The 13,216-nt window shown below is 31.6% G+C and overlaps 1 protein-coding gene across 1 annotated transcript; it reads left to right on the forward strand.

Annotated features, from left to right (window-relative positions):
- The first annotated feature begins 3,450 nt into the window (after positions 1 to 3,450).
- On the forward strand, positions 3,451 to 4,817 carry LOC110097949. Its single transcript, XM_020824621.2, has 2 exons — positions 3,451 to 4,157; positions 4,546 to 4,817. Exons 1-2 carry the CDS (start codon positions 3,514 to 3,516, stop codon positions 4,604 to 4,606), a joined length of 705 nt encoding a protein of 234 aa, XP_020680280.1. The 5' UTR covers positions 3,451 to 3,513; the 3' UTR covers positions 4,607 to 4,817.
- The last annotated feature ends 8,399 nt before the right edge of the window (positions 4,818 to 13,216 follow it).

Here is a 13,216-nt window from a genome sequence, read left to right on the forward strand (position 1 = left end):
AGTGGTGGTTCGGCAGAAGTCCGGGCCTCAGGTGGTGGTCCAACAAAACTCCGAGAGCAACGACGTCAAGCGATGGTCCGGCGGAGGTGAGGACTTCAAGTGGTGGTCTAGTGGAAGTCCGGGCCTCAAGTGGTGGTCCAGCATAAGTCTGGATCCAGGTAGTGGTCAGCTGAAGTCCGGGACTTAGGTGGTGGTCCAGGGAAGCAACGACGTTAGGCGGTGGTCCGACGGAGGTGAGGGCCTTAGGTGGTGGTCCAATGGAGCAACAACGTTAGGCGGTGGTTCGCCGGAGGTGAGGGCCTTAAGTAGTGGTCCGGCGGAGTAACGACGTCAAACGGTGGTCCGATAGAAGTTCGGCGGTGGTTGAAGAGGAGTGAAGAGGCAAGAGTGATCTCTGTTCTCTCTCTTGCTCTCTTGCTTGGAGCCCCATTCTCAATAGAAATGAGGGGTCTATTTATAGATTTATGGAGTGGCATGACCCATAAATATGTGAGAGATCAAGAGTAAATGGGGAGAGGTTAGATGGACGGCCGATGTTCAACCCCTTGATCATGGACCGTTTGATGGACATTTGAATGTCTTAGTAATCTCGGAATTCAGTGATCATGGGCTCGTTGGATTCGTCTTTTTGAGCTGCTCGATTTGACTATAAGCACATTATGTTTGGAACCCGTTTGGTAATCCAAATTGTGGTTTGAACCCTTATACAGTGCTTTGGACCCTTGATTTGTATCCATTTGGACTCGGATTGAGTCGATTTTGGTGTCGTTAGGTTCGTATTTCTGAGATGCTCAGTTTGTCTATAAGTTTGCTAAAACCGGAGTTAGGATGGTCCCAATTTTGATTTCGAAAGTTTCCAATTTGATTTTGCCTTGAGATTCGTGCCCGGCCAAGATAATTTTTTGATGACGTATCAAAACTCCTCCTAGAGATTTGAAAAAAAAAATGAATTATCACTTCACTATTAAATCAAAAGCACATATTATAAATTTCAAATTATCTAAACACAAAGCATGTCAAAATATTTTCATCAAATAAATTTTCAATTTCTTTCAATCTTCAAATAAAAAATTATTATAAAATATTTTCATACATTCTATATCATGCTTCAGACATTATTAATTCAATAACAACAACAATGTTAAGTTTTTATCCCATTATAGGGGTTAACTACATCAATTATTTTTCTTTGTTGTGTATTATTAAAAATTAAATTCTCATTTAAATCTAATAAAAATTTTATTTATAATACTTGCTAAGGCTTCATTGGTACAGCTATCTTACAGCTTTGTTTTTCAAACTGCAACTTTTTTTTTCACTACAAGAAAATCATCAATTGCCGAAGGATTGGATGAAATATTTCGAACAGATTTTTCCGGCGGATTTAATTGGCCACTATTTTTGATAAATTTTTATATTAGGAAATTGTTTTCCGCACCAAATTTAAAAATGTTTTTTTTTTTTTTCACACGCAACAACTTTATAATTACTTTTATAAAAATTTGCAATCATCCCAAAAGGATATCAAGTCTTTCTAGGTCTAACTCTAACCTTCTTAAAATTTATACCTTAGTCGCTTGTCTACTATGATCCTTTCGACCTCCATCGTCAGACTATGATCCTTATGACCTCCATCACCTGCCAACTACAGTCCCTCCGACCACTTTTGCTCGACTACGATCACTCCAAACACCGTCACCTAACAATGGCCCCTTCAACCTCTATTGCTCAACCATAATCTCTCGACCTAAGCCGTCAAACTATGACACCTCTGACCACCATTGCCCAGCTACAATCCATCTGACGGTACCACCGTCGTCTAACTATTATCCTACTGACCAAACGAATAGGTCAACGCTATCTTGAGAACAACTCTCATGTCATTGGATTTTTCCAACTTCAATCATGCAATGTGCTCTATATGATGTATAATTACTACAATTTAATTTTATTTGTTTAATTGTAATTATATTATATAACAATTTAATTATATTTATGTAAAAGTTTAGTTAAATTGTCTTGCAAACATTATAAAACTTTTTTTAAAAAAATTTTACGTAGTAGTTCTGTTAGAGATTTCATATAACGATAATGATTCTCAAACCTTTTTTTTTATCATCATGATTGTATGTATAAATCTCTAATAACTTAGTAATATTATCTAATTATATTGCTATATTTATTTAATAATTTAATTATATTTATCATTTGCCACACAAATCTTAAAATAAAACTCCTAGATACTGAAAAAGCATATATTATAAATTTCAAATTTCAAATCATCTTGATACAAAACATGTCAAAATATTTTCAACAAATAAATTTTCAATTTTTTTTCTATCTTACAAATAAAAAATTATTATAAAATATTCTCATACATTATATATCATGCATCATACATTATTAATTCAATAACAACAACGGAGATTAATTTCATGAATCATTTTTTTCTATTGTGTATTATTAAAAATCAAATTCTCATTTCAATCTAATAAAATATTTATTTATAATACTTTCTAACTAAGGCTTCATTTGCTTTCCATACCACAACATTTTTTACCATTGTTTTTTCACTATTTTTAATAAATTTTTATACTAGAAAACTAATTTCCACAACAATTTAAAAAAAAATTACTTTTTTCACAACAACTTTATAAATATGTGACGCCACCCATAAAACAAATATATTACAATTTATGTACATTAATTAAATAAATTTCTATAAAATATTAAAATATGCGCCTTATTTTCATATAAAAACATTTTTAGTTTTTGTAAGGGATTTAAATATATTTATATATCCAAAATATAAATAGTAATATTTAAAATTTAAATTATTTTAATTAATTTATTTATTTATTATAAGTAAGTTAAATTTAGTAACTTTTTATATAATTAAGAGATTATTATATGATATAAGTAGATATAAAAATGGTAGATATGGTTGATATATTTAAAACTCTATTTGATAATCTTTTAAGGGAAATATTTAATAATAATAGAGATTTATTCAAATGTTAATATATTTATAACTATAATAAATTTTAATTAGGGTAGTTTGGAAGCTTCCACTATTCTATTTTAATTTTCATAAAAAATAAAATATATTTTATAATTTTTAATCTTATTATTCTATTAAAACATATATTATTTTTTAGAAATAATTTAGGTGAAAATATCATAGCAAAAATTTATTTATGATAAATTTTAAATTTTTTAGATTTTGAAAATAAATATAATGTATATATATTTCTATATTAGATTTATATTTAAATAAATTTAGTGATTTAAAATTATGATTAAAATTTAATGGGCATATCTTAACATAATTATTTGAATAAAATAATCCTTTAATAATATTCTAATTTTACGTCATTTTTCTAAGAAGTTCTACAGCGCATTAATCCCTGACCTGGACTTTTGTCCTCTATACAGCCTCCCCGTCTTCATAAAACCCAACCTGCTTTACAAGCTTCATTACCCCTCACCGTCTCCATCCCCTCAATAATCACGATGCTGGCCCAGCCCCACCACCGCCGGCATCAACCCTCCGCCACCGCCCGACACCACTCACCCAACCCCTACTCCCTGGATTACGACCTCTGGGCTGAGATGCTTATGAAATCTAACCGCAACTCCTTCGGCCGACCGGACACCGAGCAGAACTTCGGTCCGTGGACTCGCAGACCTCTCCCGCCACCCCCATCCGCTTCCGCCGCCTCCGATGAACTTAAGTACCCTCCGCCCACGAACACCAGGGCACAGACGATCGAAAAGTACCGACAGGAGATGATGGACTTGGTGCGGAACATGCCAGAAGAGGAAGAGGAAGAAGTTCCCGCGTATGAGCTGTCGTTGAGGGATATCGTGGAGTCTCCGGTAGCGAAGAAGCCGGAGGTTGAGACGGCTGAGGATAGCTTTGAAATGAAGAGGAAACAGAGGAGGGTTTCGAGAGAGGGAAAGAACGGGATGTCGGGGTTACTTATGAAGGCGTTCATACCTAGGGTTAGGGCTGCGCTGGGCGGTCGCAAGAGAATCGCCGGAGTCGGTGCAGGGAAAGGAGCAAAGGTCTCGCCGAAGCCGAGCAACAGTGATTGTGAGGAAAGGAGTTGCAGTAATGGAAGCTGTGATAGCAGCAGCAGCAGAAGAAACGGGGGGTAGGTTTTCATTCTATCTATTTCCTCTAGGTTATTTGCACTTTTTCTTTAACTCGATTTTGATTCCGATTTCATTCTGATCACAGAAACTTTTCTTTCTAAATTTGTTTGGTGCTTAATTTCGATCGTTTTTAATTTTAAAGATAAATTTACTTTTCATTAATTTCAAAACCTCAAATATAATACTTTGGATGAATTCCTGTGCTTTTTGCTTGCAGTGAGTTTATTTTTGCTTGTTTGAATGAATTTTTCGAGAATTCTGGATCAGATTCAACTTGTTTGAAACGGTTTCATCCGAAATTTACTAATTTCATGATTTTGATTTGAAAATTTTCTGATAAAAAACGTGATTACCGATATTGATATTTCATTATTTATGTGGTTTCAGTGGAATGGGATCATGCTATTCATTCCTGCACAAGCATAGGAGCAAATCCATGGAGATATAAATCAAAGTGTTCTTCTTTTATCATGAGAGTTTCTGCTTATGTTTTGAATTTCTTCATCTGAGGCTTATCGAGTGGATGCTTGGATCAAAATTCAGATCTTGCTTATTTATGTAAATATATGTATTATAAAAATGGTTAACATGAGCAGTTTCTTCTGTGGCGTTTGCTAAGCATTATTGCAATTTCTATAAATATATAGAATCTTTATGCATATTGAGCTATTCAAAATTCAAGTATTTAATTACAAGTTTCCATTCTCAAGGGAAAGTTTTGAAAATTAAAATGTTGCATATGCATTAGCTAAGAGAGGTTTTGTGGGAAAATAATTAGGCATTTTTTATACAACTACAACAATACGAAGCCTTTAGCCCCATTTTGTGGTGAAATTATTTTGTGAGCATGTTGGACTCATTCGGAGACCAATTAGAATGAGCCACATCAGTAATGCGGCTCGATATTGCTCATTCTGGTTGATCTCTAGATGTAGAGCTGAGTTCGGCATCCGCACTGAATAATTTCTCCATTCTGTGTGGTTGATTACATGAAATTTTTCTCCATTATATTCTAGTAGGGTATCTCTAACCGAGCTGCAAACGTCTGTTTGCAACTACCACAAGCCTCTACCTAAATGCCGAAAAGAAACACTTTTTTTTTTTTGCTGTGAACAGTGCGATGCCAATATTAGTGTCACATTATTCATAGAAACCTTTTTTTTTATGAAAATGAAGATGAAAAAGAATCTATATCGATTTTTTTTTATGTTAGAAATAGAGTTATAGTCGAAGTGAATTACTGTTTGATATGACTATTGACTATTATTACATTTTGAAACGAAAAAAATGAGGAGTTTGGTTGGATATGATCTTATGAGTAAAATTTTCATTTAAATCTATTTAAAAAAAAAAATACATATCATTTCTAATATTTTTTAACCAAATTTTTTATGTTGAATTTCACAATCCATCAATTTTTTGGTAGTATTTTACAAAATGCCATTGTTACCATTGGTTTAATATTTGTTTGTTATAGTGGTGGTTTCAATTGAAATTGATGTGAAATAAATTAATAAGTTATATTTCTGCTGGTTTTGCGAAATGTGGTTGAAAGTTAGCTGTCTGAATTGCGCTGTGTGATTTGTTAAGGGGCATTTGTTGTTGTCAGTAAAGATATAGGCAATACTGCTATGCTAGAAGACAACCTTTATTATATTTACTATGTGCTTGTTGTGAAATTAGTCTATGTTGATAACACTAGATGGAGTCTGGAGATCAATCAGAACACGTTACGTCATTTTTTTTGTTCGGTATTGGTGCTCAGTACCATTATGCGCAGAGTGATGTGATGCGTTCTGATTTATCTATGGACCGTCTAGTATCCTCACAGAATAATTTCTCATGCTTATCACATACAAATTAGGCTTCATTTTGGACCTTTTTTATACTATTTTCTAAAGCAATTTTTCAATACGAAATTTTTTTGTTTTTGAACTAGAAATTTTTTACTAAAAAATTACTTTAAAAAACATTAAGAAAGTCTTCTCAATTGAACCCTTAATTATTGCTTGTCAAATTTGACTCATGCATTTACATAATAATTATATGATAAGTTCAAGTCTTGAATGATGAACAAAGTGAGAAATGTTCATAAATTTTTATATAAGAGAATTTTTTAGCAATCATAAAATCAAAGATACATCACATAATTTTCTCAATAAGAATGCCCTCTACTAAAATAAAGTAATGCGACTTTGCCTGACTCGCGTCGCATCCGCTCCGTCGTCTGACTCTGTCTGCCGTAACCGCCGTCGCCTAACTCTGTCGTAACTGTTGTCGTCGCCTGACTCTGCCGTAAATGGGTCGGGTCGGGTTAACCCGAAGCGGATCGGGTTCATGTCCGAAAAATCGTCCCATTTGTAAAAACGGGTCAGGTTGACCCGAACCCAAATAGTGCCGGGTCAACTTCGGGTTTGACTCGAACCCGACCCGTGACCCAAAATTGACACCCCTAGATTTAGTACTCATAGAAACACATAATCCAAATAGTTCACAAAGCAATCAACAAAATAATTCATCAGAATTATACTAATGCTTAGGCAAACGAGTTTTGTAGTTTGATCATGTACATTGATGGCAATAGAAAGTGATGCTAGTTTGACTATTAGAGCTAATGTTTATTATGAACTAATATTGGTGCATGCATTAATTGATAATGAAATTAGACTTCTTAAAAACCCTAACACAGCCCTTTTTCTTTTTTTCCACCTGATGAATCTAAATATGTCCGTGGGTGACACCTGGTCTTACTAATAAGCAAATTAAGAAGGCTAGGACCAATGAACTTGTGAAAGAGAATAGGAAGGTTTGGGAAAGTGTATCACCAGCTCAATAGTTTTGTTAAAAAATGTTAAATGATCCAAAAAATGCTTCTTCACTCTTCATTTCTAGAGATTTGAGGGGTACAAGGAAGGCTACATCAAAAAGAATAAAACAAGTACAATAATAAATGACCCCAAATACGAGCATCCCTTGACATGTGTCATGCTCTAATAGGCATTTTGAATGGTTGCATCTTTTAGTTCAACTTCTAAGCCTCAATGTGAATACCCTTGTACTGAGTACACGCTGGCAAGTGGATGTAGGGGAGTATGTTGATGAGGGTCGAATTGAGAAGACTATTGCTGACGAGTCCTTTGGAGGCTCTGACAATCTTTTGGATGGAATCCTTAGACAACTTCGATGTGGGAGGCTAGTTTATTTAAGTTGTGAGGGTATTGGACTCCATAACTAGTTGTGTGTGGTGAGGCGAGCTTGAATCCTCTTAGTAAAGTCCTTCCCTATGGCATGGATGACGGATTTCATTGATGAAACTCCACTCGAGGTAACGGTGAGTGGCTTTGATCGAGAGAGTGCTTTTGATTTTGGGGTGAGTCATTGTCTGAGTGATCCATGTAAACCCTTGGTGTTCTCTTGCAGAGTTGATTCCTTTTTTACAACTTTGCTTAGTTGGGATGGATGACCCCTAGAAGAGTCTTAATTGTCGAGATTCACAATATTGGAGTTCATCTGTTATAACATGTCAGGTGCCTGTTAAATACCTAAGAAGGTATATTCAAGTGTAAACCACCCGCTAAACCTCATGATGCTCGTCTTTTATAATAAACTCACTCAATATAATCATCCTTATTTTCCATGCATTCATCTACACTACCATTGGAAAACTCTCTTCGATCAAAATTCCCTTAGCTATGCATGTTATCAGGTGATCCTTGTCAAAGAGTTTAAGCACAAGCACCCAAACAACAACATCCTTGTAATTTCTCTTCCAATTCAGGATATGTCATAATACCAAAATCTATTTTTGAAGTCAAAATAAGCTACAATTGAAATATAATTTATCGACAAAACTAAACTGCAACATTCTACTTTGCAAAACGTATAATTAAGAGCATAAAAAACATCAATTATCTTCGAGGATCTCATCCCAAACCTATTGACTCCACCTAAGTTCTTTTCATATTTTTCACACTTTCTTTAGTTAATCTCATTTACTTTTTATTTAAATTCAATCATACTCTTATTCTATTCATTATTAAAATTTTATTATCAAATTTTTTCATCCTTTTTTTTTAAATGAGTGGTGCATAATTTTATTTAACTCAAACATAATTCACAAAAAAAAAAAGTCTTAGCACACCTACTTAAGGAACTTTTATTAGGTCTGGTGTAAGGACGTAGAGGAACATCCGGTCGGAGGCAAAATCCCGCAAAAAAAACTCGGTATTTGCTCGGTATTGTTAGGTATTATTTGATAATAACGAAGAATACCGCTCTGTGAAGATCAATACCGAGTTATACCGAGCTATACCGAGCAATACCGAGTTGTACGAGTTTTTTCTAGTGATGGTATTCCTCGTTATAGTTTGATATTGCTCGGTATTTCTCGTTTTTTGGCGCGATTTGGCCTCCGACCGGACATTCCTCTACGTCCGGTCGGAGGACGTAATAATTGTTCCTACTTAAGATTACTAAAATTGTATATTCATTATTAATTAGTAAATATCTATAATAAATGTATATGGCTATAAACTTATAGAAACTATCATAATAGTAATGAATTTTTGGAAGTTAGAGCATTCAATGTACCAATTTCAAAGACCTTTTTATTGCGACTTTAACCATCTAAAAGGCATAGCCACCATAATTATTTTCTCTAAAGAGATATTGCATTGATTTTCTGAATTGATGGGCTAACAACCTTTTGCAGTATCATTAACAATAATTAAAAAAAATTGTTTGGGTTTCCGGTGCAAATTGCACCGGTTAAAACCGGTGCAAAAAAGATGTTTTGCTGCGGTTTTTAAATCCGCTACTAAAATCTGCTGCGAAAAATCAGGTTTTTTAGTAGTGTAACAATAATTAAAAAAAATTGTTTGGGTTTAATATCCATATTCTTTAAATATGATAGATCTTTATACAAAGCACACGCTTGAGAAAGAAACTTATCAAGATAATAAAACAATAGACGACAAAATTAAGTGTTCTCATATTTTCTTCTTTATAAATAAATGAAATTGATTCAGTTTATGAATACCTAACCCTTAAAAAATTTCGTAGCCGATTTTGATCTATTAGTTAAGAGTTTGGCTGTCAACTATGAGGTTATGATCTTTAGGTCTAATATATTTCGTGTGCATTAATTGACGATTAATTTCTCTCAATGCCCCCAAAATAAATCTCAAAACTTAATATTTGTCCAACTAAAGCTTCGTTTGAGACGCCTTTTTTACTGCTTCTTAAAGCAGATTGCTAGTAAAAAATTAAAATTTTTATACTTAAAAGTTATTTTAAGAAGCAATAAGAAAGCTGTCCCAAATGAAACGTAAGTCGAGATCCCTAAAAACCATTAAGAATGGCAAGATATTCAATGAAAAGTTTTATAAACCAATAATCCTAAGTTCTATAACACAATAATGAGTTACATAATTTTAAAGAAAAGTGAAGAAGTAAGGCATTGAATAGACATATGATTGTGTTTGCTAAAGTTACGAAAAAGCTATCCCAAATTGACTCTATGGTAGAATTAAGTAGAATTTGGATGAAATTTCAAGCAAGACTTTGGCTTCGTTTAGGACAGCTTTTTTGTTACTTTATAAAACTACTTTTTAGTACAAAAATTTCTAATTCAAGATATTTTTGTACTAGAAATATGTCTTAGAAAACAACAAAGTTGTCCCAAACGGAGCCTTCGTGCTCAAAACTTATATGTTTTTTAACAGAATCCTATTAAAAATTTTATGAAGTGATCGAAGTCCTAATCGATTTCTCTCTTTAATGTAATTTAGCTCTCTTTAAAAATCAAGAATATGATACTTTGTATTGGTAGATAACTTCATAAATCTCTATATATGAAGTATCTGACATCCAGAGGTAATATTTATAGGTTTAAGGGATAACTTCTTTGTAATTTTACTATAGATAATGATAAATGCTTCTATTTAATTAATTATCATTTTTTATTATTTTTAAAAACTTTTATGCAAAGAAAATAATTTTCATGACTAAGGTTTCGTTTGGGACAGCTTTTTTATTGATTTTTAATGCAACTTTTTGGTACAACAATTTTTTTAACTAATTTTTTTTTATAATAGAAAGTTGTTTTAGAAAACAGTAACAAAGCCGTCCCAAACAAAACATAAATTTACGAAAATGTGATTTTTTTTATATAGGAAACAATTTTACAATGGAGAAAAAATTGGACACTATAGATTTTAAGATAATCAAATTTATTTAAAAATAAGGTAATAAATTATTTATTTTATTGGGTGCATCTTAATATAAATCCAATTATGTAAAATGTAATTTGCATCTTAATTAAATAACTCTCTTTATTTTATATTTTAAATATTATTTTTTTATATTTTATAATATAATAATACCCTAAATTATTATTGAAAATAAAGCCTGAAATCTATGAAACTACCGAAATAAATAATTTGTGATGTAATCGAAAACAAAATCGAATTTTAATGCCATAATCAATTGCATTCGCTATTGTCGAACTCGATGGCTTCAAAATCGCTTTTTGAAACGTATTAGAGATCTTTTTCTTTTTCTTTTTTATCTTTTTTTGTAATTTGCGTACAAAATAAATAATTTTTTTTTTTCATTTTACCTGTTTTCGAAAATGAATGTTATTAATTATAATTTATTTTCATAATTATCATTAAGTAATTCAATGATTAATTTAACATATCGAATTGGAAAATATTATAAATTTCGTATATTTATCTATTTATTTTTTTTTATCATCATTTGATATATCTTTTTGCTTTCTTTTATTGTGCTGTAGTTTAACTTATATTGTTCCTGAAGCAGATGTTAAGAAAAAAATTTTGTGATGTATGATAGAAGTAGTTTTACGGATAGAGAAATTTTGAATTTCTAAATTTTGATTGGTAATCTATGCTGGAGGTGTAAATGAGTCAAGTCATGCTTGTCTCACGGTGAACTTTGAGATCGAATGATTGATATAAATATAGAAAAGCTTGAGCTCGGGTTTTGGTCAAACTCAAAGATGGAGCCTAAACACAGCTTGTTGGTTGGCAAGCTCGTGCTCGACTTGTGAGCTAACCAGAGAAATGTCATGACTTTGTCATGATGAGAGCTCGATCGATAATAGCATTTGAAGGAGAAGAAGACAGAGGAAGTCATGATGGGAATGGCGGCATTTGAAGGAGAAGATTTCATTACAACTCGAGCTCGATGGAGCCGACATCAATGTAGTTAATTTGAAGAAGAAGAGGCCATAATGGAAGTTGCGTTGTGCCAACGTTTGAGGAAGAAGCGGTCATGGTGTTAGTAATTAAATCGAGCGGCTTATCAAAACGAATCCAACGAGCTCAATATAATTTGATTATGATATCATTAGGATACTCTAATGCTATATAAATGATCTATAATCAAAATGATTAATAAGGGTCGTTTGATCAAGTGTTTTAGATTCTAATCAAATTTATCAAAGTTTCATCTCATAAATGTTATTAATATGACACCATTTCTTATAAAGAGAGTTTGAGAGCTGAAAGAGCTAAAAAAATTTATTACATTTGTCAGCAATCATCACCGACAAGCACGTTTAGCAATCTACATCACCATCGCCTGACTTTTCTCGTCCGATAAGCACCGCTTGACTTTTGATATCTAACCTCATTATTGGACGTCAATTGTTCGTCTATTCACACTCTACTTCTGTAAGTGTAATCCCTACAATAAAAATCGAATAAATGTTTTCAATTGCATAACCCTATCTTCTTCAATTTTTAATTATACATTGAATAATTACAATTGAACCAAGCTTCATATTTTTTCCCCTTTATGATTATTTCAGATAAACAATACTATGATCTATATATGCTTTTCATCGCTGTAATTTTTCTAACACTTAATAAGTCAAAAGAGAGTTAGCTAAAACTTTAAAAATGGTTGAAATATGTGTACGGAAATGAACATTTTGTCAAATTTAAGAAGTCAAGAACATGTACTATTAATAAATTAAATAGATGTACTATATATGTAATAAACCCAAAAAAAAAAAATCTAGATAATACTAGAATAATTTCACTTGTATGTTCACCACTCTAGGTAAGTCTCAACTCAAAATCATAAATTTTGTAATTAAAAAATTGTAATAATTTCGAAAGCTTCAATTTTAATTTTTTTTTATCTCACAAAAATCATTAATCTAATATCTAATAACTTTTTCTTTGATTCAATAACATTTCAAGATAATTATGATCTTCTTAATAACTCATTAAACGGAGCTTTGTAAGCTTCTAAATTATGTCATGAATCCTTGAGCACTTCTAAGGCTTCGTTTGGGATTATTTTTTTATTATTTTTTTGGTACATTAAAAAATTATTTTAAGAAGCAGTAGGAAAGCTGTCCCAAACGAAGAGACAACTTTCTTACTACTTTATAAAGCTATTGTCAAGAAATTTATCTTTTAAAAAATTGCACAACCTAACATTATGATATATTGTAAATTATGAGCTAAATTTATCCAATAATGTCCAAAGGTTATCCAAAACTTATATTGGAACAATGAAGCTATCTTATTATATTTCAACATAAATGATAATGATGCAAATTAGGGAAAAAATGGTTAGGTTTTTAAGCACAAAGATGAATAGCTTGATTATATTTATTTATTTACAAAATTGCCATATAAAAACTCATTATATAAACCAACAAGATTAAACATGCACCAACTTACTTCTCATTTGTATTAATGAATATATTCATTTATTGTGAAACAAATAGTTTACCAAATAAAATATCCAATTAATAATAATTTAATTGCTTAATTGATGATTTATTTAAGACTTTTTTATCAGTTTTTATATATTTTATATACTTGAAAAATTATGTATGCTATTATAAGATAGAAACATCAAAAAAATAACAAAATATTCAGATTAAAATACTTTATTATTAATTATATTTAAACTTCAGTAATCAATTTAAATAATATCAAATAAATTATTCTATTTTTTTATTAAAATCTATGAACCCAAATATTTCTAATATTAAGAATATATTTAAATCATTAAA

Source organism: Dendrobium catenatum, unplaced genomic scaffold (assembly GCF_001605985.2).
Source record: "Dendrobium catenatum unplaced genomic scaffold, ASM160598v2 fragScaff_scaffold_946, whole genome shotgun sequence".
Lineage (NCBI taxonomy): Eukaryota > Viridiplantae > Streptophyta > Magnoliopsida > Asparagales > Orchidaceae > Dendrobium > Dendrobium catenatum.

Bases quoted from the DNA above. Each gene is read 5' to 3' on its own strand.
- LOC110097949 (XM_020824621.2), top strand. From the start codon at position 3,514: ATGCTGGCCCAGCCCCACCACCGCCGGCATCAACCCTCCGCCACCGCC. The intron at 4,158-4,545 runs GTAGGTTTTCAT...ATGTGGTTTCAG, and splicing joins AGCAGCAGAAGAAACGGGGG to TGGAATGGGATCATGCTATT.